The 25617-nt window shown below is 49.0% G+C and overlaps 1 protein-coding gene across 3 annotated transcripts in view; it reads left to right on the top strand.

Annotated features, from left to right (window-relative positions):
* The window catches only part of SFXN5 (sideroflexin 5), a 91637-nt gene that overhangs the window by 39052 nt on the left and 26968 nt on the right, over nucleotides 1-25617 (top strand). For all 3 annotated transcript variants that reach the window (XM_050710617.1, XM_035547441.2, XM_035547443.2), the window contains 6 exons: nucleotides 4109-4162; nucleotides 5521-5577; nucleotides 6468-6533; nucleotides 17669-17759; nucleotides 22062-22177; nucleotides 24194-24279. In XM_050710617.1, coding sequence (XP_050566574.1) covers nucleotides 4109-4162; nucleotides 5521-5577; nucleotides 6468-6533; nucleotides 17669-17759; nucleotides 22062-22177; nucleotides 24194-24279 — 470 coding nt within the window. The remainder of the gene's footprint in view (nucleotides 1-4108; nucleotides 4163-5520; nucleotides 5578-6467; nucleotides 6534-17668; nucleotides 17760-22061; nucleotides 22178-24193; nucleotides 24280-25617) is intronic.

Consider the following 25617-nt stretch of genomic DNA (forward strand, 5'->3'; position numbering starts at 1 on the left):
CAAGCGTTTGGGTGCTCTTGACAGCCAGAAGGGAGATAATCCCGTGCTCCTCCCGTTGAAACCTAGCTCATCTTCAGAGCCGTAGCTATTAATTAACCTCCTTTTGTGAATGGGCCAGCTGGGGCGCAGAGTTTTGCCCCAAACCACCCAAGCTGGTGCCAGAAAGCTGAATAAATGAAGCCTGCTCTGGGCAGCCTCCAGCTTTTCTCCCAGCCTATGAGGTCAAGTGCATTAAAACAGTCGAAGGAGCAAAATCTGCTAAATTTCATCTTCCTAAACCTAGGGGACGGTGGCACGAAGCTCGCTGAAAGGTAGCGATCCCTTCCCGACCTGTGGTAGCAGGGTGGCTGGAAGCTGGAGGCAGAGCCCAGCCCTGCTGGTACTATTTGTTGTCGTGTGTAACATCGTGGCGGTAACTTTGTAGGGGGCATTTTAAAAGAAAAGGTTAAACAAAAACGAGTTAACGATCAAATTGACAATGAAATCGGCCCAAATCCAGAGCTGTCAGAGGAGCCGAGAGCTGTCAGATGAGCCCAATTTCGCTAGCTGTAAAGGATAAACTGGAACCTCTTGTCATTTAAAAAAAAAAAAAAAAAAAGGAAAAAAAGAAAACCAAACGTTTCAAATGTTAAAATTAAAATGTAACATTTATGCCAATCGATCTGTGAAATTTAGTGACAAAATTGGCAGCCTGCTCTAGCATAAAAACAGTTTGAGTCTTGCATTTAGCATAGGGGGATGGGATTTCCTCAAGAGAGGCTCGGTGTGCCTGCGGCGAGCTCTCGCGTGGGATCTGCGCCGGTGAAGCCGTGGCGGCGTGCCGCTGCTCCAGGGCTGCCTGTCCCAGTGTGTTGGGGTCACCTAACCACCCCAAACCAGAACGGGATCAGTTTATGCATTACCAGGTTTGCTGCCCACCAGTCGATACGCAGCGCTGCCTCTATCCGTGGGGTTTTGTCCCCCCCACCCTATAGCTAATGCAAAATAATTCAGTACGGTTCAGCTCATTGTGGAAGAGATTAAGGTCTGGCCAAGAATAATCGCTTCTCTTCTGGCTTAAGCAGCCTCTCCCCTGACACCACCAAATCCTGTGGCTGTGTGTTCTCTGCCTGTATCGGTCCCCTGGGCAGAGTGACCCGGCTCAGAGAGCTGCCATCGTTGGCTTTTATGTGGTCTCCATCCCTTCGTGGCCGTCTTCGTGGCTCAGCCCCCGAAGGGCTGCGGGGGCACGGTGGGACTGGAGTGAGCAGCAGGATGGGGTATGTGTAAGGACGGACCACTTTGTCTCTGCCTACCTGGATTTCAGCCCACGAGGCACAAAACCAAGCTGCTTGCGTTATTTGCCTTTGCTACAGGGGTGCGATGTGCCAGCGGTCATGGCAGGGCAGCTGCTGGGCATCCTTTTACTCTCCCTGTGTTTCCCCCCACCTTGGTTGGGGTTTCCAGCGCAGGAGGAGGCATTCACCCAAGGAAGAGGCTCTTCTGCACTTAGGAAACCCAGCCTGGCACCCTTGGGGCACATCGTTTTCCCCAGCCATTTAAAACCAGAGCAGAACACTTCATTTTTCCTCTTTTTTTTTTTTTCCCCTTTTTGAAGTGCCAGCACAGCCGGCCCCTTGGCCAGGTTCGTGTTTTTTGGCTGCTCTCCGACAGCTCCCGGCCCAGCACCCGGCTGCAGTGCCTGCGGTTCCAAACAACCCCGGCGACAAAGGGCCCGAAGGAATTTGCAGCCCCGCTCCTTTGTCCTCTGAGAGGCAGACGGGAGGCTCGGGAGGCCTCGCTGCCACTTGGAAACGCTTGGAGAAGTCCCACCTGTCCATCGCAGGCGCCTGACGAGGAGGCAGGGCACGGGGCTCGCTTTTGGGAGCCCGTAACCAAACGTGCAAAGAGCCAGCAGACGTCCGGGAACGCTGGCTTTGCAGCCACAGAGGGCTGTTCACACCTGATAGGCAATTAAATTTTGTAGTCGGTACTTTTCTGGTGTTTAGAACCTTTTTTATTTTTTTTTTCCCCGTATATTTTGTTTTCCTTCTTAGTTATTTTTTCCCCTGACAGTAATTAAAAGTGAAACTGTACATTTCTTGACAGACTCTTGCACATATGGAGAGTTTGCATTTAAACGTGCCTCTTTCAGTCATACAGATTTTGGGTGCTCTTTTTTATTTATTTATTTTCCCTTCCCTTCTCTTCCTCTCGCGCCGAGCTCCGGCTGACAATGCGGGAGCCGCTTGCCGCCTTCCCTCTCCTCCAAAGCCTCGTTAGCCTGATGACTTTTGGGGTGAGCGTCGGTCCCGGGGACGAGGAGGTTCACCGCCTGTTGAATTCGCTCGGCTCTGACCGGCGGCTCCGTAATTAAGGACAAGATCCCCAGATTGAACGGGAGCAGCAAATTAGTGGGAACTCGCATGGCTTGGCCTTCAGCCAGCGCACCAAGTAGCTGCAACTTCCAGAAAGGCTGGAGGAGGAAAAGCTGGAGGAGGAGGAGAAAGGAAAGAAGGCGTAAATGAAATCAGGCCTCCCAACCCTGGTACCCTTTGGTTTGTTGTTGTTTCTCTTCCATGTCCTCGAGCGTAGAAGTTGCCTCCTCTTCAACTGCTGCTGCTGCAGATGTGCAGAGGCAGCTTGAGCTCGTCCCGCCGTGCGGCAGGCTCCCCGTGCCGTGACAGGGAAGTTTTCTGTCTTCTGGGCTTCTGTTGGAGCAAACCTAAAGAAAATGGTGCCGAAGATGGTCTGCGAGTGAGTGACCTCGGAGCCTTCTTGCCCAGGTGCGCGGATGCCTTAGAGACGTTTCAGTTCACATCAGTACCCGAGCATCCTGAAAATCAACGTGTTTGGAGTTGAAAGGAGTCGTTCGGTCTTCAGACCCTTCACAAAGCTGCAAGTGTGATTGTGTGCCACAAAGACCGTCTTCAGAAGCTATCGGGCATTTCAGGCTCAGGAAGGGAGAAAATGGAGATGATAGTACCAAGAAGTACCACTTCTTGGCTGTTTGTTACCCAAGAACTCACCTTCTTGTCCCTCTTGGTTGGGTTCCTTGCTGGGAGTCCCCCAGCTTTCAATTTCCTCTTCCTCCTCTTCTTCTTTCCTCTCTTTCAGCTTCTTACACTTGAAGAGGAAAGGTTGCCACCAAACGAGGTAGGAAGGAGTCTGGCAGAGACTATTTTATATCACGGTATTTTGAGACATCTCCGGGATGCTCTCAGGACCATATGGGCAGCACACACACGTCTGCACTCAGATGCTGCTCAGGGTGACTTTGCAAAGCCTGCGGCACCTCGCATCCGCGTGGCAGCGGCGGTACACAGAGTCACAGGATCATCTAGGTTGGAAGAGACCTCGCCAGATGTGCGGGGCCAGGCTGCCTCGAGCCGTCGTCAGCCGCAGCTCAGAACCCAGGCAGGAGTTTTCGCAGCTCCTGAGTATGCCACATCAACAGTTCCCTTCTCTTCAAACAGAATTCAGGGCTCCCAAACAGGAGCACATGTGCTTCCAGGTGGCACTCCTGTCTTCAGATGTTCAAATCTCATTTCTTCCCTGTGCTTGAAACAGAGAATGTGCCAAAGGAAAATAGAAAAAAAAAAAAAACTTCACTGCCAATAGGAGCAATTTTGAACTCTTGTATTCCTGCGACTTTTGGGTTATACTCCAGAAATACTTGGATAAAATCAATCGTTTACTTTTAATGAACTAATCTTCAGACAGTTTGTGCTGACAGACTCTTAGAGGTGTGTTGCAAGCAATAATTAAAGTTGTGGAGCTCTTAGGGGCAGCTGTGTTACCCACTTTCCCCATTGAAAAATTGAAAGACAGTGGGCTGAAGGGAAGTTCAGGGGGGAAACGATAGGGCTGTGTCCTAAATCTATTCCCTTTTAGCCTTTATCACTTCTTACTGGAATGGGCACTTTCAGAAGAACTGGAGGGATGGGTCTGTTCCCTCACCCAGTTGCTCTTGGTTTGTACTCTGGCCACTCACCATGAAATAAATTCATAAATGAAGACAACTTCTTAAAGTCAATAAAAATACACTTCCTGCTTTCGCGCCTACCAGAGCACCAACAAACCCAAACCAACCGTATATTTGTTAACATGAAAATCTCTTCTCTTGCAGGTTGTTGGTCTTCTCTTGCCCAACCAGACGCTGGCATCCACTGTTTTTTGGCAGGTAACGCTCATCTGTTTCCGTGCACTGAATGGGTGGAGAATGTAAGGAAAAGGAAAGCAGCCTCTGACTTTGTTAAGAGGAAGGTGATGTGGCTGGGTATGATCACGGAAGGGTTTGGCAGGTCTGGAGTGGGCTGTAAGCAAAGTGTTGGGTCTGCTTTCTCGTGCCCAGCAATTTATGCCATCATAAGGGAGAAGTAACTAAGAGTAAGGGGAGGGAGTGTGCACATGAATGAGTTATAACCACAGTAAACACCCCAATTAAGTAATATTTCAGGACTAACTGAAAAAAAAAAGTTATTTTCATTTTTAGTTGCAAATTGGTTTTTATGATCTAGTGTAACTGACAGTAGAGAATTACACAGCTAAGAAGTGTCAAAGCAGAATTAGATCTGCCTAGGATGTCAGAAAGTCTGCACAACTGAGAATATATAGGTACATCCCAGTAACTTATGATTTGGTGTATTTAGCTCTAAGTTCGTATTTCTGGAAGGCAATTTCCCTCCCCTGGCTTTGGGCTTTGAAGATGGAAAGAGTTGACTTAGGGTAGATCAGCTATCTGGAGATAGCTACTGCAAGGTGTCTTGTAAGTGGCTCAAGTTTGGAGCTCCTGCTCCCCCATCTCTGTGCAGCTGGTCCAAATGCGGTCAGGGGAAGCCTTCAGCTTTAAAAGGAGGGGGGATCCTTTTAAAACTAGATAGATTATTTCCAACACAAAATCAAAACAAGCCCACTCGAGAGGGAGGTCACAGCAGGCCAGCCGGTGAGTGTAGTGTGCTTGAGGCACTGGGTTTATGGATGGGTCTCAACTCTTCCAGCTCGTAGCCTGCTGGACCCAGTATCAAACCAGTTAGCCCCAAATTGGAGTGATATTTTGGAGGTCCTTCCTTGAATTTCCTATTCTTTCTTGCTTCAGTAATATCACAAGCGTCAAACTCCTGAGCCAGAGAGTATCCATGCTTCCCCTCCACTATTTTCTGCAAGGGTTTCATGTCAGAGTCATTCCCCACATAGCCCCACGCTGATACTGCACGAGGTTTTAGGTGAAGATTATGCCTGTTAGCTTTTAAATTGCTCCATACCACGATCTTGAGATTTGTTTTTAGATCTAGTTGTTTACTTTTGTGAACCAGAGCTTGTGCACGTGCTTCTGTATGGGAGCAGAGCTGGTGAAAACTGCGTGTGTTGGTTTTTCTATCTTGCTTTGAAGGGCATCAGATCAGAATTGGTGCGTGCACAAGCCTTTGAAAAGATATTGCAAGTCACAGGCAGGCCCAAACGAAGATGTCGCTCCCGTGTTCGTAGATCTTATTTTTGTGAAGTTATATTTATCTCTTTCTCTTTTTGTTTCCTCTTCAGTGGTTGAATCAGAGCCACAATGCATGCGTCAACTATGCAAACCGCAACGCGACAAAGGTGAGGAGACCCAACATATGCAGCGCGTGCTGCACGTTAGCTCTGTTTTGACACGGAGACATAAGTCTTGTCTCTTTGCTGTTAATAGAAACTGCGGAGTAGGCACTGTGACGAATTTATAGATTGCCCATTCTCCTGAATACACTTCCATTTTAAACTTCAGCTGTAAATGGCAGCAGGATCTCAAAAGCACACGAGGCTCATGAACGATGCTCAATGCCTTCGTGCTGAACCAGTATATAGTCTAACTGGTATGAAATGGTTTAATTTGATACGTGAATGAACACGAAGATGATGTCTGTTTGGGTGTTTGGATAGCAGAAGGGGCCATGATCACACTTCCGTGTCGTAAGGACTTCCTACATGTTCCTAGCGGTGCTGCCATGAACGGTGCCGTGGACGTGGTGGTGGCCTTCCTGCTTTCTTCCCATTACTTAAGTGTCGATCATCTCTTATTGGGATGTGGGACATCAAGACAGAGAGCTAAAATGGAAAGAATCCAACTCATTGAGATAACATTTTGAGGACAAATATTTTATGTGGAGAGTTTGGGGTTCACCGCTAGTGATTAGAATGCCAATTTATTATTCTTTTTTTTTTTTTTACCATTTGTTATATTTCATTCACTTACTTTCTTTTAGCTGCTATTATAATAATTTTCTGATGCCAATTAATTTTCCGTTCCCTTTAACCTTGCTCATGAGGTCAGAATGTTCCTTGGTTTTGCCGCTGCTAGATGACAGACCATGTGTCACCGAACAATATGACAAAACTAAACCTGTCTCTGGTTTAAAACAAATACAAAAAAGAAAAAAAAAAAAGGAGCTTGGTTGTATTTTAATAACCAGAAGTTTGTTTATTGAAAATATGTTTTGTTTTTCTTTCCAAAGCCTTCTCCGACGTCCAAGTTCATCCAGGGCTACTTGGGAGCTGTCATAAGTGCTGTCTCAATAGCAGTGGGTAACGCTTTATATCTGTATCTTTCCCTACTCATAACTGCTCCCTTACAGTAGTACTGCAGTGCCTGTGAGATGTTTCTTTGAATTGCCAAGCATGTTTATATTTTAATTGACATAATTCAGTCCAAATAACAAGAAAATATTTTAACCATAAGATGTCTCTGTCCATGCATGCCCAAACTTTTCAGCAGAAGGAGACTTCTACCAGTGATTGCTTCCAGCATGTCCTGCACTGTGCTCCGCTTGCGCCTCAGCACTGTGGCTTTACTGCTGGGCGACTCAAATTATCCATGTGTGCATCAGGTTCTGGTGAATTAGCCTAGCCCAAGTTAAAATGCCAGCCCCTGAGTGACCCTGAGGCTGCAGAGTGACAGTGTGAGAGCTGATGTGCTGAGCTTTTGGAGGTGGTCCCCTGGTGGCTCCGCACCTCGATCTAAAGGAGAGGCAGTGCTCCAAGTGACGTCTTTTACCTGCGGGCAGCGTTCAAGCTGGAGCCTGGTGTTCAAGTCACAGTTAAAGTAATCTGCAGTAGAGGCGATTTTAAATGATTACATTGCTAAAATCTTGGTCTGGTGGCGTAATCGTCAGAATCGCGGTGTGATGCTCCAGGAGCACAAGTTCACGTCTTTGGCAGCTAATTCCCAAGGAGGCAGGTGCATTTTTCAGGAGCAACTTAAACAAGTTCTTTCCCTTGGTGGCTTTTCAGATAAGCCTCTGAAATGTATGGTTGTGTTTCCTGCTGGAACATTAAAGATCCCACGGGAAGCTTTTTCTTCCCCCTCTTCTCCAGGCGTTCTTTCCCAAACAGACTGAGCCATGGGAAGAGTCAGCGCTCAGCCTGCTCCCCACCCTGTTTGTAGCCACATTCCCTAATTCACCCCGAGGAAGAGGCCGCATGGGCTTGTTTAGATTTCTTTACAGGGTGCAGTTCATAAAGTCATAGAGCCATAGAGTGGCTTGGGTTGAAAGGGACCTCAGAGCCCCCCAGCCCCATGCCATGGGCAGGGCCCCCTGCCCCCAGCCCCGTCCAGCCTGGCCTTGGGCACTGCCAGGGTTGGGGAGTAAAGAATTTCTTCCTTACATCCATTATAAAACTATTCTCTTTTATTTTAAAACTGTCACCCCTTTTTCTTCTCTAGAGCAGGCTGGGGATTGATAGCAGAATTACGGAGGCAGGAGCTGTACCAGATACTCTTCTTCCCAATAGCTTTCCGTATTTCTGGCTTGGCTTGCTCACTGGCTGCCGCTCTGCTCCTCTACTAGAATTAACCCAGCCCCGTGTGCGTTGACCAGCCTTGTGTTGATGTGAGCTCCCACACTTCATAACCCCGTGTAGATGCATGCACACCAGCCCCGTGCTTTTGCAGCTGAAATACCAGGACATCCAGGTCCCCACCGCACCACCCTCAGCGCTTCAGTTAGCAGCAGTTCTCTGTGAGCTGTTCCCTGGCGTAGCACAGGAGAGCGTCACTATCCCTTCTGGTCCTTACTTCAGAATTTTTTCCACCTTGTGAATTGAGTGAAGCAAAGCGCTCCAGCTTGCCGTGCTCCTGCTGCTCACCACCTGCCTACCAGCCACCGGCAAGCACAGCTGCAGCAGAGGGATGATAACAGATAATTTCCCCTTGCTGGCATTAATGCTCCTCTCCGTTTTGGCAACAGGAGCAGATAGAGGGCAGGAGACAATGGAGAAGTGATGTTGGCAGTTTTGTCACCCCGAGGAGCTGACAGGCTTTGGTAAGGAATCCACTGTCCCGTGGTGGGACAGCTGATGCAGGTTTCTGATATCTCTGGTCCCTCCTGTGCTGCCTGCAGAGGAGCTGAAGCAGAAAGATAGGTTCACATTGCAAAGGGGCTTTTGTGGGACCACCAGTGGTGGTGGGAGAAACACCCATTCCCTGAAGCAGGGTGAAAACCAAGACCTGGGGATAAAAGAAGTCGTTGCAAGCCAGCAGCGACCTGCTGTAACTGCAGGGTGGCCGTCACCACCAGTGACACGCGTGTGGGTGGCTCGTCAGTCTGCTGATGGTAGGTACCACGCCACGATGGGCACGCCGAGCTGGAGTGCCACGGGGATGCCCTGTGCGTGCAGAGTGTTGTGCACGGTGGCATAGCAGTTGTTTGGAGCTCTGAGGGGCAGAAGTATTGTCGTAGGGGGCAGCAGCCCTCCCGACACCTGCTGATGTGGCCGGGGGGGCAGCAGGGGACAGCAGGTTTTATGGATGCTTCCTGATGTTTGGAGGAGGTCTGCTTCTGTCGGATTAAGCTCTGACACTTCAGGTGTGCTCGCTATGGACACTTGCGAAGCCAAGGTGAAGCCTGCCCACCCCGCTGTCCCCGTGCAGAGGAGCTGTTAGGGACACGACCGACGCACGAGCTGCTGCAGAGGAGCCCTGCTGATCCCTGTTGCATACTCAAATCCCCACACAGCAGCCTAGAGAAAATCCTGCAGGCAGGGAGTGATTTTTATGTTGTAAATATCTAGATTAATAACCAGCGTCTCCTGAAGCAGTTTTCTTTCTTTTCTTTCTTTTTTTTTTTTTTTTTTTTTTTTTTTAATGATGATGACAAATAATTTAGCGGTAGCCCCAAGTTTCATTACCCTGGATTCTGAGGCCTCAGCCCTCATTAACTGATCTCTGCTGTCAGTTAGCAACAGATCACCTCCCAGTGTGAGCCTATTAGGACCAGATGACCTGAAAACAAGTGCCACTGCCTCCAGTGGTCTGCTGAGACCCGGTATTAATTAAAGCGAGCCCCTTCCATGTTTGCAGTTGGCAAGCGACGCAGGGAAAAGGCTGGTGGAGTGACAGATCAGTCGAGTTGTGATCGTGCCTCCCGTCGGCTTAACCCTCTGTGGCTTCATCCACAGCGAGGGACAAACGAATGGCTTTCTCATGTGGAGGGAAGAGCAGATTTTGGCTTTACGCTTCTCGCAATTAAACTAGAAGCCTCGGCGAATCTTTGCAAGTAACCTGATTATTTTCCCATTTCAGAGAGAGAGAGAGGGGGAAATTGCTGTCATGGAGAAGCAGCACGGACCCAGCTCTAGATCTGGGTCCCCTGGTTTGCAGTCCTTCAGGATGAGAGTTTAGAGGAATTAATGTGCTTTTTTAAATATTCCTTTTCAATATTTGTCAGTATTTCTTTTTTACAATATTTTTTTCTCCTTTTTTCCCCACCTACTCCCCACCCAGTTCACGGTTCAGCTTTGGGTAAAGAAAGCTCTGCCAGGATTGTGTTTCTTCTCCAGTATGGTATCAGCTGAAGTGATCACTTGAAAGGAGGTTAGAGAAGACATCAGGAGGAGTAACCTTAAGATTGGCTGCAGGTAAAGAGGTGGAAGAGCTGATGTAGCAGATTTCCTCCACCTCTGACCCCCTTGCTCTTCATACGTGGCAGTTGCACTCGGTTTTCTGAAGGCACCACCTCTGCAGGCAGCACTCACCACTCCTGGCGTCTCAGCGCTGTGCTTTTGGGATGCCCTATGGTTTGTGATTTCTGATTACCCTTAGGTAACCTAGATCTGTGTTCCTCCTCCTGCGATTTGAGTTTATTTTTATCGTGTTCTCCATACCCAAGCCTCCCTCCTGCCTTTTGTTTTGATCGTTCCAGATTTACAGCTTTTCTGAATGTGGAGTGGTAATTGGTTTTTTTGTTTGTTTGTTTGTTTGTTTTTTAACAATTGAGTGGATTCCTGGGATTAGGCCTTGGTTTCTGATACCTGGCTGCTGTTCCTGATGCACAATTAATACCAGCTGGTTTTCCTGAGGAAGGCAAGCAAAGGCAGAGAGTAGTAATAAGAACTGAGAAAGACCAAGAATATTTTATTTTTTTCCCCAAATATTCTAGCGCCAAGAACTATACTAATCAGAGGGTTTGTAATTACACAGAAAATCCTTCCAGCAGGGAAACACACACACACACACACTCCCTCTCTGCTACTTTTGTCAAGCTTTTAAAAGGTTAAAAACGCTACTTAATCAAAACCAACTTTATTATTAGTGCTGTTGATAACTTTTTGCATATTTTATGTTTCTTAGTTTCTGATCCAAACCTGATTTGCCCCTGTGTTGCTGATCCTTTTTGCTTCTGCCTCAGCTGTTTGGCATTAGGGCCTTAAAGTCTGACTTCAGCCCGACGTGGTTCTTCCAGCTGCAGTTAAATGCATGCAAATCAAACCTGATCAGGCAAGAGCTGTGAGCAGATGCTCTGCTTGCTGGGATGTCACTGGTGCTGAGAGCTGTGGGTTGGGGACCAGGAGACCATGGTGGTGAGTCGCTGGGTTTCTCGCTTTCCCACTGATTTCCATGTCTTGGACGTGGAAAGACCGACTCCAAAACCTGCTCCTTCGGATGCTGAAAACCCTGTGCAGGTCCTCCAAGGGGTTTTTCTCCTTTCAGTATTGTTGGCCACGTTTCTGATGCCCCCCAGTAAGCGGTGTGGTGCTGCTCAGCTTGTTGCCCATCTGTTGTCCACTCCACGTGCCCTGGAGGTGCCACGTACATTGCTGTCCTCTCCTGTCCACAGGATGGGCCATGATTAAACCCCAGAAAACCTGGCAGGCAGGCAGAATGTGTCCTATGTATATAGAAGTGTGCAGCTTAACCAGGAAACATCTGTTGGGGCTGCCTAGGTAGGGCAGCCCAGAGATTCCAGGAGGGGTTCAGTTCTCCCCCGATAAAAAGGGAAACACAAGCATGTGTGTGAGCTCGGGTACCTCCAGGCTGGAGGGACAGGGGTTTGCCCCATGATTTGTGGTATCCTGGAAGAACACAAGGGGAAAAAAAGCAATACTGGTAGCGTAGGGCTTTGTACAAATGGGTTTTAGGACAACTGATCCTCATGATGTTGGTTTGTGGGTTTGGACGTGCTTTCATCCAGCCAACAGCTGCAGCAGTTGGAGGTGTTGCGTCCCTCCGGCCGCGTGTCACCCCTCGTGTCCCCGCAGTGGCTCAGTAGAAATGCAGTGGGCGAGTGCTGCTTGGCTTTGGGCAAAAAACTGATGGCTTAATCAAACCTGAGGCTGCAAGGAGCTGAGCCAAGGTGGAGGTCTGTCTTTCCAGCCGTTCCTGCCTACCTGCCCACTGAAGGCCCGCTCTTGCAGCAAGAAATCCCTCCTCTCCTTGCAGATGTCTTGTAGGTCATCCTGGGGCAGCCTTCTCCTGTACAGACGCCTTGGTGATGTTATTTCCAAGAAAATACGACTCGCTTCTTGGAAAAGAAGCAGCAGCTTCCTGCAGAGGTGTCTGCACGAGGATGCCCTGCTGTCTGCCCGGGCTGCGCGTCTAAATCTGCACAAAAAAAAACAACAAAACAACAAACAGAGCTGGTGAATGTGTGGAGCTGCTGTGCACTGTGAGCTCTGAACAGCTTTTGTCACTCCTGGAAATGCGGCTTCTGGGGCCTCTTGTAGTTTCTGTAGGGTTTCTGCGTAGCTTCTGGTTTCTTGAATCGTGGTCATTTGTCCCGGAGATTTTTTATTGTAGTTTCACAGGGTTCATGCATTATAATTTGTGCAGGAATCTCAGCTGCAGTCAGAACGGGTTGAGCACAGAGGTTACACAAAATGTAGATCTGCTAAGTTTATATTTAGCTGTAAAAAAACCACCACCAACCAAAAAAACCCACAACAGTGCAGGAGTCTAATCAGCAAAGCCCAGTTTGTGTCTGAGAGATTAAAGCAGAGTTTGCTTCAAGACAAATGGACAAAAATGGTATTTTCAAGCCAGGCTGTCTTTTTTTCTGCCCCAGAAGAAGTCAACATCTTGTAAAATCAAAATGTGCTTTATCTTAGAAAGACCCCTTACAGCCTAAGATATTCTTGCAACCACGTAGGATTTCAGCAGGAAGATTTATTTACCCTCTCCTGAGGAAGTTGAGAGGTGAAGACTGCTCGAGCCTAAGATTATAGCTGTAAAATAATATCAGCATTGTGCTGGTTGTGTCGCAGCCAGCTTTTGGCAATACCTGGCCTTGCGGTCCTGACTCCCGCGGCTCAGCGAGCAGTGTAGCTGATGCCGTTCACAGGGGATATGTGTGCTTCAGTGTGCAGGTTTAAAAATCTGCCACCAGGGAGTGAGAATAATAAAAAATTGCATTTAAATGCTGCAGCTCTGTCCTTAAAAAATAAAGCTATGTGATGCTTGAGGACAGGGCATTTATCCAAATCTAGAGGAGAATCTAAGACAGTAATGAGATAAATTAGAGTTAGGCTGGCTCGTTGCACTTGGAAAATTCAAGAGCAGAAAAAAACTCAGCATCTTAACTTCGTGTCCTCGTTCAGCGAGGACAGGAGCACCCGTTGGACCTAGGAGGTGCTCAGTCTCCTCTGCGCATCGCTGCTTGGGACCATGAGCTCTCACGTAGTGGTCCAGAGCCGTCCACCCTCTCCTTCTCATGCCATCGCCATAGCTGGCCGCTCGCTCTCCCTCCTCCCCATGGCACTGAACTCACACACACACACACCATTTTTCGCTCTCCTCTCTAGGTGAAGGCGCCCCTGTGGATTTTTCTAATCCCAGCTCCCTCTTCCCGATAATTGTTTGTGAGTCGCGCGGCGCAGCTGCATTGACAGCCTGTGGCTGTGGTGTGATGCCCGTAATCAGGTTGTGAGCCTCCCACTGCCCGGGGCTGCCACGGGACGGGAACAGGACCGGGACCCCCTTGGGGACAAACCTTTATGGGAGCAGGAGGGAAATCGCAGTCGGTTGGAGGAGTGGGTGGTAAACTTTGGTGTGCTGCCTAAACTTCTTTAAATGAAGCGATGCGGTCGATACCTGTGCTCAGAAGTTCCCCTTGCTGCGCCTCCCCATGTGATTCACAGCTACGAGGTCCAGAAGAGATTTTTGTGGTCCTCAGCAGCTCCTACATGTAGCCCATAAGCTGTTGGAGCTGCCGTAGCTGTTCCCCAAGGCTCAGCCTTGAGCCTCACACTCCGCTGAGGCCGCTTTGATGTGGTGGGGACAAAGACACCCGTAGGATGGGGTGTGCTGGGGGGCACCCAGTGCCCTTCACCCTGCCTCTGGGCTCAGGGGTTTGTAGCAGCCTCAGGGTCCTCGCCTGCTGCCTTCTTGTTCGCAGGGCCTCCCCAGCAGGGTGCCCAGCCCCACGTCCCGGCGGCTGCTGAAGCTCCCCCAGGAGGAGCCCCCCAAGCTCTGGGCAGCCTGTGCCAGGGCTCCGGCACCCGCCCGGCCCAGCAGTGCTGCCTGAGGGGCAGGGGGAGCCGCTGGGGCTCCGGGCTGGGCCCGCGGCCTCTGGGCCTGGCCCTGGGCACCGCTGAGCAGAGCCTGGCTCCGGCCTGTCCGTACCCTCTGCACGTTGGTCTCCTCAGCAGCATTTGCTCCCTTGTTTCATCTCACTGGTGTGCCTTTGGCTCCTTTGTTTTCCTCCATGCCTTTTCCTCCTACCCCACTCGGGCCTACTGAGGCTCAGCTGCGTTGTTTGCTGCTGAACAGGACCCGGATGCATGGAAAACTCCACGTTAAACCAAATTCTGGTCTTGGGCATGGGACCTGCCGTCCTCCTCTTTGTTCCTCCTCATCTGCCACGTCCAGTTTCTCTCATTATCCCTGTTAATCCTCTCTTCTGCTCAAACCTCTCCTGTATTCTCACCTCTTTCTCCAAACTGTGCCATTTTCTTCTATTAAAGCATCCAGCTGCGGGGCTGCTGCTCTTAGCCCTTCTGCCGTCATTTTGGGTCTGACCAACGTTACCTCCTTCCCTACTCTTGCTCCTCTCCACGTTCTCTTTCCACCCGGTTCGTTATTGCTTTCCCTTTCCTGTGCTCCTCCATTCTGTTCTCCTTTCCTTGGTAAAGCTCCAGTTGGTAAGCGGCCCAGTTTCCCTTCTCTCTGCCTCCATCTTCACCTCTCAGCCCTAATGAATGATTTTTTTCCTTCCTTCTCCTAATGCTCTTTTCTTTAGTTCAGCTGGATGGGGCTCATCAGATCCAATTAGTGCTGTGGTGTTTTAATTCAGCAATCTGGTGATTTGGGGGCTGAAGGATAAGCTTCCTTAGAGCCATTCCCTCCTTCCCCATTGACTCTAAGTCACTGGGAGCAGCTCGTGCTGTGGTGTTCCCTTTTGCCCAAAAGCTGCTGAAACCTGGGAAAGTCGAATCCCTTAAATCAGCAGAGACCTAACCAACGTGGAGAGCTGCCCAGCAGCATCCACCTTGTTTGTGGCCTCCTATTTTATAAATATTGACAAAATTAAGTGAAATAACTTCTTTGCAAGTGAACTTTGCAAGTTGATGTATTTACCACCATGGAACTGGTTTAGGAGTAGTGGGGTCGGATCTCTATCAAGTGACTCAGTAGTTGCCAGCCTTAGGCCTGCAAATCCCATTTCTCAGGAAATATTCAAATATAATATTCAAAAATATTAATAGTCATAGAGGGGAAAAAGGATAATTTTTAGTTAACTTTCAAAATAAAAAGGGATTTTTTTTTTTGTCGTGTGGTTTCCATGCTTTTTAAATTCATGTCTTAGGGGGCATGAAGTCAGAACTTTTTAGGACGGGAAGGAAAAGAAAAGGAAAGGGAAATGGTGGGTGATTATTACACACTCAGCAGCATCAGCAGCGTGCAGCCCTGGTTTTGTGGAGCAGGATTTCAGCAGCAATTGTGCTGTAACACAGCCCCAAAACTGAGCTTTCCCCAGCTTGTCGGGATGCTCCATCAACCAAATTGAGCAAAGGCTTTGTTGGAAAAACCCCCCAAAGAAAAAAGCGATTTAAAAGAGCTGGGTCTGTCCCCTAGTCTGGGCTGCAGCCTGGGAATATCCTGAACCAGTTCTGCACTGAAATCATTGTTTAAAATACATTGTCTTGCCAGAAATTAGACATCGCCAGCGTAGATATCTTCATCCGAGCTCAGTCCCTGGGCTCCTTTCACAGTCAGCAGAGCTGAATGGGCACCGCTGGGGGTGTTTCATCGGAGCACACGTAAATGTCTATCTTGGGAGGAGAATAAACACCCTGAAAAAGGCACATTTCTCTGGGCTGGGCTGCAAAGTGAGCCCATCTGGAGGCACCACGTCTGCTCTGATGAATCCCACCTGACGCCGTTACGTGTCTGCGCAGCGCCAGCGTGGTGGATCCTGGAGCTGTGACTCAGGCTGTAGGCAGCGTGCTGATAATAATCCTCCCGCGGCTGTTTTCTCAGCTCCGGGGATGAATTTTACTCTGTAGTCGGTGTTCTTTGGGCAGCCCCTAGGAATTAAACCCCTTTAGCCCTGCCTGTTGCTGGTGGAGGGCTGGGATCGGGCGGCGCCCGCCTGTGGCTGGGCGCTGTCCTGGGGGTGCTGCCATCCCCTTGGTGACCTGCAGGAAGGGGACCACGGGTCGGCCAAAATCATATCAAAACTGTTAAAAACAGAGCCTCATTAGTCTCCTAAATGTAGTCCTCGTGTTGGGGATTTGAGAGATGGGGTTTCAATCCGCAGCAAGGTTTAATTTCATATTCGCAGCGGGGTGGCTGCTGGAAGTGGAGGAGCTCCCAGGCTTGGCTGCATCTTGTCTGTTACCAGAGCTGCTGCTCTTCCACTTCCCGTGCGAATCCTTCCATCAAACCTACAAGCAGAGGCTGGAAACCCAACGAAATTTGCGATCTACACAGATTAGCTGTCTCCGGGCTATAAATACCCGAATCCACGGGGCAGCACCAGCGACGCCAGCTGAGAACTGTTGTAGCTTTACTTTTCCAGGCACGTTTTTTAGGCTGGTGTCTGGAAGCGTTCAGATTCTGCGAGTCCCAGTACTCGGAAAATGTAAGAAAATAGCATTCGGTCAGTTTTGAGTGGGAAGAAGAAGGAGACAAAACCCTTATTCGTGCCGGGAATAAGAAGAAACACCGCGGGGGCGCCACTCTCCTGGGATCAGCCGACGTGGCAAAGGACAGGAGGAAGGGTTCCCTTTGGGGTCTTGGTGAAGGCCTTGTGGGGTTCTGGAAATGCTCCATGAGTGCTGAAAACCAGGGCTGTGCTTATGCGGGGCTTGCCCAGCAGTTGTGCTTCTCCACATCTTCCTCGCAGCCTACAAAGAGACGAGATGCGCTGCGGATGCATGTATAATGTAGCAGCTTGCAAAATATGTTCTCCCATGCTTTGCTTTTTTTTTTTTTTTTAAAAAAAAAAAAAAAAAGCCCCCAAATCACTATTTGTTGGCAGGTTTTTGGCTTTGGCTGATTTTTTTTTTTTTTGGAATTTTGCTGCATTTTTGGCTGAAAACGTTTTGGCCAGGCACCGCGAACAAGTTCCATTTTCGGCCGAAAATTCCCACGCTTGGGGGCTGTTGGGTTTCGTTCGTGTGTTTGTTTTTCGGCTGAGAAAGAATAAATATTGTGGGGGGGAGTGATTTGAAGGCAGAAGCCGTTCCTTGCGAATAGGTTGGTTTAGTTAATGACCCCATTTCTGGGGTTGGTTTAATTAATAACCCCATTTCTGCTGGAAACAAATGCTGGTGGAGGTTCTCCAACTATCGCCGATACCCAACGGCACGGCTGCGAAGGCAGAGAGTCTCCTCCGCACTGCCTGCAGCACGTCTGCCATGCCTTAGATCCCCGCAAAACCGTAGAAATCTGCATTATTCAAGTGCTGGAGGAGGCAACAAAAAAAAGATCTGCGGTTACAATAAGCTGCCTACCATCTCTTGCCTCTTAATAGCTCCGTTATGGCCCAAATGCTTGCGTTGGAGCGGGGTGCAGGGGTTTGTATGGCCCCACAAAGAGGAATGAGTTGTGTTGGAGCAACCACCACCAGGGATGTTTGGTGTTTTTTGGGGTTAGGACCCCCCAGCCCCAGTAATTTTGTGCTAGAAGGGAAAGTCAGCAAGGAGCAGCTGGGAAAATGCTGGTGGAAGGGGTAAAAACGCAGCGAGGGGCATTCCTGTAAGGGCGTTGCAGTGTTTTGTAGCCTGATTTTTGGCTGGAAATGGCTTCAATTTCATCAAGGGTTGAGCCCAACACAGCAAAAACCTGTGGCACCGGGGATTTAGTCCTCAAAAGGAGCATGGAGAGAGACCCCAGTGTGTCACTGCGAAGGGTGCTGCTGCTGTCTGCAAGCTGTGGCAGCTGTCCCGTTCCTGCTAGCTGAATGATGCCCTTTCTCTGTTTTTTTTTTTCTTTTCAAAGGTGGGCCTTAATGTTCTGGTTCAGAGAGCGAACAAGTTTACCCCCGCCACGCGTCTCTTGATCCAGAGGTTTGTGCCATTCCCTGCTGTCGGTAAGAAACCCTGCCTTTTCTCTGTATTCACCTCGCCCTACGCCGGCACAAAGCACCGAAACGTGTCCCAGGCTCTTGCCTCTCCGCTGCGTCCCCGTGGGGACGGCCGGGATGCTGCTGAGCCACGGGGCCGCAGGAAAACTCAGCCCAGAAGTGATGTGGCAGCTTGCAAAGCCCCATCCAGCTGCACTTTCCTCTCCCAGGCAGCTGAAATAACCACCATGGGCTTTTCTAAAATTATTTTTCCAATAGAAATGGAGTGAAATGCTCCTGCTCTGAATGCATGGATTTCTAAGAGCCGCTGATTGAAAAAAAAAAAAAAAAAAAAAGACCAATGTGCGTGGAGAATTGAGGCTGCTGCGGGCTTGTTAGGGCACAAAATAATGTTCTGTGGTTTGTCAGCAAACTGCTAGTGTCTGGGGACACGTGGGGGACTCAGGCTTTGCTAAATCCAGCGGCTGCAGCATTCAGCAAATTGTGAGTTGGCTTTGTTGTGAAGAAATCTTCAGTGGTGTCAGGGTTATTTTATACCTATACCTATGATTTTTGTCATAAAGACAGTGCAAACACATTTTTGTCCAAGCACAGAGGAAATCAGTTGCCAAAGGGTTTTGCTCACGGGTGCAGGTCCCTTTTCAAACTCCTTAATCCAAAACTTTCCTTCGAGCTTCTTCCTTTGCAGTCCAAGTTCTCAGAGCTTCTTCCAAGCATGACCGGGTCTCCTCCTCTGGTCCTTCTGCTCCTTTTTTTGCACAGAGCCCGTTGCTCTGCCCCTCCTGCCTGCAGTTCCCAGGTTGTTGGGGCTTTTTTTTCCTCTTTTTGTACTAGAAAACCAGCCGCTTGCCCTTCGAGCAGAGCAGGGACAACGGGGATTAGGGTCTCAGTCGCATTTCTGAGCGCTCAGCTTTTACGTAGGGCATCTGTGGATGTTGTTGTTGCTTCCCCGGAGCCTGTTTTCAGAGCTTTTCAGCTTCCTTTTGCTTTTTGGAGCCAGGAGGGCACGAGAGTTGAGCACCGGCCCCGAGAGGCTGCTCGGAGGCTGGGTTTGAGTCAGAGATGCATGCGGGAAGCCTTTGCTGCCGGGCTCTTCTGTTTGTGTCCCAAGGTGTCGGGAGCAGGAGGTTACGCCCGTGTCAGCGTTGATTGAGGGCCCGTAATTAATTTGTTTAGCCTGTAATTAATTCTCTCGTTCTTCTTTTATTTGTGTACTGTCATGCTTCATTATGTGCCAGGACACCAGGAATCCTCCTACTAATTGCTGTTTTGCGGCTCTGAAAGCTGCAAGTCGCTGCTTTGCAGACCTGGACAAACTGTTTAATTAAGACACGCCTTCCCCTTGCTTCTGAGCTGCCAGCCCTCAGCAGAAGGGCAGGATTTAACATTTTCTACGCGAAAAGCCAGAAGCTGGTGCTAGCCTCTTGCTCCACCACCGTGCACAGGACTGAGCAGGTTCCCCTCGCATCTTCTTTCCTCCCTCTCCCCATCCCACCGACCCGGGCTGAGATGCTCTCGGCAGCGTGTCCATCTCCTCGGGGCCCTGAGGCTGTTGTCTTCACCCAGCAAACCGAGCAGAAATGCTGCCTGCAGGACGTATTTAACAAACCTGCACATGGGGCAGCCCGTGGAGGTGGCCAAAGCTCCGCGTGTGCAGCTGGGTTGGCACAAAAGGCTTCATGCTCGGTGTCAGCCACCCCAGCACATCACCTCTTCACCGGGAGGGTTTTTGGTGCAGGGGCCAAATCTGCAGGAATTTCGCCAGGAAGGAGCGTGGTGGTGGTGTGTTCTGGAGCCTGGCTGCTCCCAGGGCTGAGCAAGAAGGGGCTGGAGCCGTTTTCAGAAGTCTAGGTGGCAAAGGGCATCAAAAAGGATATAAGAGAGCCACGTACCCAAAACCCATAAAGTTGCTTCCCAGGCCTGCTCCAGAGGAGGTTACAGCTGGTGGAACGATGCCCCTTGGAGGGAAGGGAGGTGAGGAGGGGGACGGTTTTGTTCTCCCAGGAAACATTTCAGCGGTTTGGTTATTTTTTGGTTTAGTTCTGTTGTAAATGGGGTTAAATTTGTGAATTTTGTAAATATGTACGTGGGCATATTTACTGTGTGGTGAGCACCCTTTTGGTTTAGAAATATATACAGAGAGAGTTCACCGGTGGATTGCTTTGTACCCAAATCCAGTTTCAAGTAAGTGTTTTCACAAGAGTAGTTTCTGTGCTGTGGTACCATTTTTTTTTTTTCAGATTCTGAAAATCAAATTGTCTACGCATGTATTTATGCATTTCCCATTTCCCTTTGCATTTGACACCTTCAGAAAGCCAAAGTTTACCTGCAGCCTGCGGTATTTCCTGCTTTCTGCGTGTGTTACTGAAACAAACCAGGGGTTGTCTCAAGCAAACATGCTGGAAATTTGTTGAGTACATGTCTTGAGTTTGGGATCTGGACAAGGAAGCCCTAGTAGGATGCAAAGACTCAGAGACACATTTTGGTGTCCGGTGAGCTTCGGGTCTGGAAACCTCACCCCGAGCCTCGCAACCTGTGCAGCACAGAGCATCGCTGCTGGCACGTTTTGGCTGCCAGCTACAAGTCCAGGGCATGGGAGTGTTTAAAAAAAAAAAAAAGGGGGAAAAAAAAGGGACTAAACTTGCTTAAATGAAATGCTTGTTTTGTTTTTTATCACGGGTTAGTGAGCTGAAGGGCTGGTAGCACAGGGAGTTTGATAGATGGGAAGAGTGGTCCAGTAGTTAGAATATTAAAGAGGGAGACAGAGTGTGCGTGTGTGTATGTTCCTCTTATTCTGGAGTGTAAGGAGCATTTGTCACCACAAATCATCCTTGATTGCAGGGAGCTGCATTCATATAGGGCTCACCCACCCACCACCCGCAAAAAATTAGACATTTGTTATATGACATGAATTGAGATTAATTAGCGAATATTAACCCGTCAAGCAGCACAGAAACACATTTTTGGAAGCAGCGGTACCGCAGCAACAGTGGGCTTGCAGTAGTTCTGGGTGGAAAAATGAAACGGGGGGGGGGGGGGGGGGGGGGGGTGTGCTGGAAAATGCCAGTTTTTATCAGAAACAAAAGTTTTGCAGGAATTAGCAGCTCTTCTTTGGAAAAGTTTAAGAATTCCCTGCAGGGACTTGGAGACCTCTGCGGGGACCCCGGGGGAGAGCTGCTCCTGGGGAGGATGTTTGTGAAGCACAAGCCCCACACGTCGCTCTAGGAGCAGGATTTGGGGTGATTCTGAGAAGGCACCAGTGCAGAAAGCTGGGCAAAGGGAGATTTTGGGGGAAGGGGACCAGACCCGTCCCCACCTGAGCCCCAGGTGCGGGGTTGTGATTTCTCAGCAGCCAGCTCGATGGCACCAAAAGAGGCGGCGATGTCCTTCCACCCCTCCCAGAGGGGAATTATCCCCTTTTGCTGCCAGGTGACTGAACTGCATCGGCCCTGAGGTGCCCGTTGGGAGTTCTCAGAGCCCGTGCACGGCAGACGGCAGGGCTGGGGGAATCGGGGAGGCTGCAGGGGCAGTCAGCCAGTGCCCCCCTGGGAGCATCACTAGGTTTGGGCTGGGCTGCCCTCGCCTCGAGGAGTTACAGCAGCTGAAGTGAGCTTGGCCAGCCCGCACGGGGCTTTTGTCCCTGCTAGGAAAAGCGTTATTAAGCAAACAACCACAGCTCCAGCTCTACAGAGTATGTCCACAGGGCCACTTTCCCCCTAGAACACGGAAGAAATGCAAATAGTCAGCAGAACCACTCTTAACAGGTTACGTGTCCATGAAAGCGACCCAACCTTGTCTCCTTTGGTTCAAAGGAAACTTCTGCCCTCCTGAGGGCTCGGACCTAAGCTGTCCTTTGTGGCTCAGTGGAATCCCTTGCCTTGTATTTCCCTCACACCTGCCAAAATTCATTATTTCAGAAGAGCTTGTCTGCTGGCGTAGTAAGAGGAGTTAAACCCAGCTGTGAGATCTGAGATGAGATGAGGCAGCTGTCAGCCAGCGGTGCCGGCTGGTAGCCCACTGCAAGGACCTGGTTTGGCCTCGTAGATCAAAACATGAGGTGTAGAAATGCTGCTATTTCTTTGTGCCGATGTGTTTCTGATCGTGGCAAATAAAAGGAAATGATCTTGATTATTATTCACACTCCAGAATCACATTTCACTCTCAGTACCAGAGTGAGTCCTTGACTTTAAGAAACTTCTTGGCAGACTGATGAAATCAAAGCTGAAGGGATGTCGTGGAGAACAGAAGCTTGCCATTTGGTATTGACCAGGGCCGCACTGCTAATCATCATGCTTTTCTCATCCTCAGCTAGTGCCAATATCTGCAATGTTGTCCTGATGAGGCACACGGAGCTGGAAGAAGGAATTGATGTCCTGGACAATAACGGAAACATCGTTGGGTCTTCCAGAATCGCTGCAAAACACGTATGTACCTGTGGTGCACCTGGTGAACACGTACATGAGCACGTACACAGCTCACCTTCAGGCTCAGCAGCTCCCACAGCTGTAGGAACTGATGACCTGAAAGAGCTGGAAATTACCTGTACTCATCATGCAGGAAGAATTAAGCAGCAGAACTTAATGCCTCTGTAGCCACGCATGCAGTAAGGTAGCCACAGAAGTGAGCGTGCTGGTGGACACGAGCATGGCACACCCAGTGCCTGGTGTAGTGGTTTGAAAGGGAGCAGGCTGACATCAGGAAGATCCTGGACCACCCTGATGCATTCACAGCCTTAGGATTTCTTTGTGGAAACTTGTAAGCAGTTCATTTTGAATACGAAGCAAAGATAACTTACACCTTTTTCTAAATGAGGAAGACTTCATTTTCAAGCTGAGGAGCTTTTTAACCCTTGCCATGTTAAAGCTGCATTAACAACTGCCAGCCCAAGCTCTGTGAGGGTAGCCAGATGTTTTTATCCTCGTGCTAACACCTGGTTTGTTTTCCCCTGTAACCTTCTACGCTCTGCCATCTGCTTGCAATTATTCCCCTTTCTTCCCTTCTTACATAGTTTTGTCTTCTGAGCATCATCTGATTGTCTGAGGCATGTCGTTTCCAAGTGGGCTTTAATCTGAAATGTAAAGCGTGTACAGAAGCACACGCCCAGGCAGAGGAGTTAATAATATAATGCTTGGCATTTCTCTCGCTCCTTCTGTCCAAGGCTCTTAAGGCACTTCATAGACAGCAATTAATGTACAGATTTACAGTCTTCAGTGAGAAATGGGAGATCTCTAATATTTCTCCATATTGATGTTTAACAGGGAGCTTAAAACAATCTGTTGAAGGGCTCAGAGATACTTGTTTGAGCCAGTTTTCCTCACTTAACATTACTGGCTTCAAGACCCTGCTTCCCCTCTCCATCCTAATGGTCTAGGGGAAGACAGACAACATGGAACATAAGTATTAAAACTGAAGGTACTGGTTTAAGTGGAGTTTAGGCATCAGACTTCTGAGGACTTTTGCTCAGATGCCATCTTGTCCTGGTGCATCTTCCTGAATAGCACAGTGCTGGGTTCTGTAGTGTAAAATTTGGCAGATCCTTGGCGTCACATCTGCGCCTCTCTGAAACCTCCTCCCACTTTAGGAGGACTGAGTACTCCCAAGCCTGGTCGGATGTGTAAATTTCAGCGTTCCCATCCCAAACCTACGGTAACCTTTGCCTAAGTCTGGCAAAGCCCCACCCATGGGCACAGTGCTTAGGGCATCCCAAGTGGATGCTGCCAAAAGTGGTTGGAAGAGGTAAGTGACGAAGGCACAGTGATGTTTATACACCTTCCTAGAGCACCGATGATGATGTTTTGGTGATTTATATGTATCACACTGCCAAGCTGTTCTGTTTGGTGCTTCCTGGTGAATCTTGCTAGGGAGAAAGCACCCATGGAGGGACGACGATAGCTCTGCAGTTGGACATCCTACTGCAAAAAGGAGCCAGGCTTGTTACAGTGCTTTTCAGTAAACCACTGCAGGTTAAAGTACAGAAACTAGTCTCAGACAAACACTAAGGTACTTCACTGAAATTGATACTCAGTTAAAGGAGAAAGGATTGAGGCTGCTGCTTAACCTATCCTGAGATATTTCTCCTCGCAGCATCTGCCAGGCAGCACCAAGATGTTTGTGTGGAAATACGACAAGGTGGTTGAGCACTTTTGGTCACACAAAGTAACATCAAAGAAGCTGCTAGGTGCACGGCCCCGCTCCCTGCATTCATCTCTCTGTTTATTCCACTGGATTTATAACCACCCATCGTTTGTAGCAACAGAGCAAAAATCAGTTCTGTGCAAAGAGCTGACAGCAAAGTTGAAAATGGGTGTTGATACATCTGTTCACATATGCAACCAAGAAAGGCCAGCCAAACCATTTCCATGCATTGATTGTGCAGCGCAGGTACCTCCTGGGATTTGTTTTAAATGTCTCGGGTCTGTTTGATTGTTTTTCCTTTCCAGGCACTGCTAGAAACGGCCCTGACTAGAGTGGTCTTGCCGATGCCTATACTGGTTCTACCTCCAATTATTATGTCCATACTGGAAAAGTAAGTGGTGGGTACTCTGAAGGGGGGGTACTTTTCAAGGGGAAGGGGGGAAAGATCCTCAGCAAGTATTATGATGTGATATTTCTTAGAATTTGTTCATCAAAGACATTTTTTGGCTTATTCATGTTTTCATGTTCCAGCATTTTTGGCCATTGTAGGCTGGTAAAGTGTTACATTGGTGTAGTTATTTTAAATCATCTTTCTGAGCCTCCAGCAGTTTGCATAACCATGTTGTGTGGGTCAGAGTGAGCCCAAACTCTGAATTCAGTGGAAAAGTGTTCAGAAGTTCTCGGTCCTGCGTGCAGCAAACACTGGAGCTGCCACATGGGGTCAGAGGAAAGGTGCTCAGGCAGCGCTGGGGACCAAGTGCTGTGTCCTGGCCACTGTGGGGCTCGTTTATGCCCTGGCTGAACTCATTTCTGCTCTCTTGCAATAACCCCTTAGGCACGGCAGGGTAAAAAGACTTCATTTAGTTTGTTTTAAACCCATCTTTGATCAAGCTTCTTCCTTCATCTCACGTTGCGGGGGACTGCAAATACGAGGTTTCTATTCACCACTGCCATTTCATTCATGACCACAGGACCTCTGCTGGGTTTCTCTCCTTCCTGCCTGTCTCCAGCCCTGGCTAACTCCAAGCTGTGCCCCTGTGCTGCCAAAGCAGAGAGGCAGAGCACAAACCATCACAACTTTCCGCAGAAATTTGCTTTCCATCCCTGTTTAAGACGGAATCTCTCCTGCTAGATGTCGCCATGGAGCACCGGTGCTAGGAGAGTGGGTAGGGTTATTATTTCAAGTCTAACCATCCCCCACATTTCTTACTAACAAAAAACCCCAACGACCTGCCCCGTCCCTTGGATGTTCTCCCCACCTTGCTTCCCAACACCTCTGCTTTTAATTCTGCTCAGAGATATTTGGAGCCCAGCTGTTGGGTCCTTTGGGGCTCCTCCTCAGGATCTGCCTGCTAACAGCTGCCTGCCCATCCCATCCCATCCCATGGAGGCTCACGCAGCGTGAATGGCCCGTGCTGGTGTGGGGATCACCTTGCCTTCTTTGGAGACTGATTAGTGCATTGAAAGATGGGGGTGCTAAAGGGCTTGCTGCCTTTGTCTGGACAGCCAAGCTGGAAACACTCTTTAAACAAATTTGTTGATAATGGCTGCTCTAAAGCACTCCACTGACAAAGTAAATAGCAATTAGCATGATTAGGGATTGACCCATAGCTTTGGTTAGCCTTGTGTGCCCTTGTAGAAACACCCCTGGGCAATTTTCTCTCCTTAACGGAAGGCTGGGTCTGCTTCTGTAAATCCTGAGTTTGATTTTTAGTACCCAAATTCTAAA

Source organism: Cygnus atratus, chromosome 4 (assembly GCF_013377495.2).
Source record: "Cygnus atratus isolate AKBS03 ecotype Queensland, Australia chromosome 4, CAtr_DNAZoo_HiC_assembly, whole genome shotgun sequence".
In the NCBI taxonomy this organism is placed as follows: domain Eukaryota; kingdom Metazoa; phylum Chordata; class Aves; order Anseriformes; family Anatidae; genus Cygnus; species Cygnus atratus.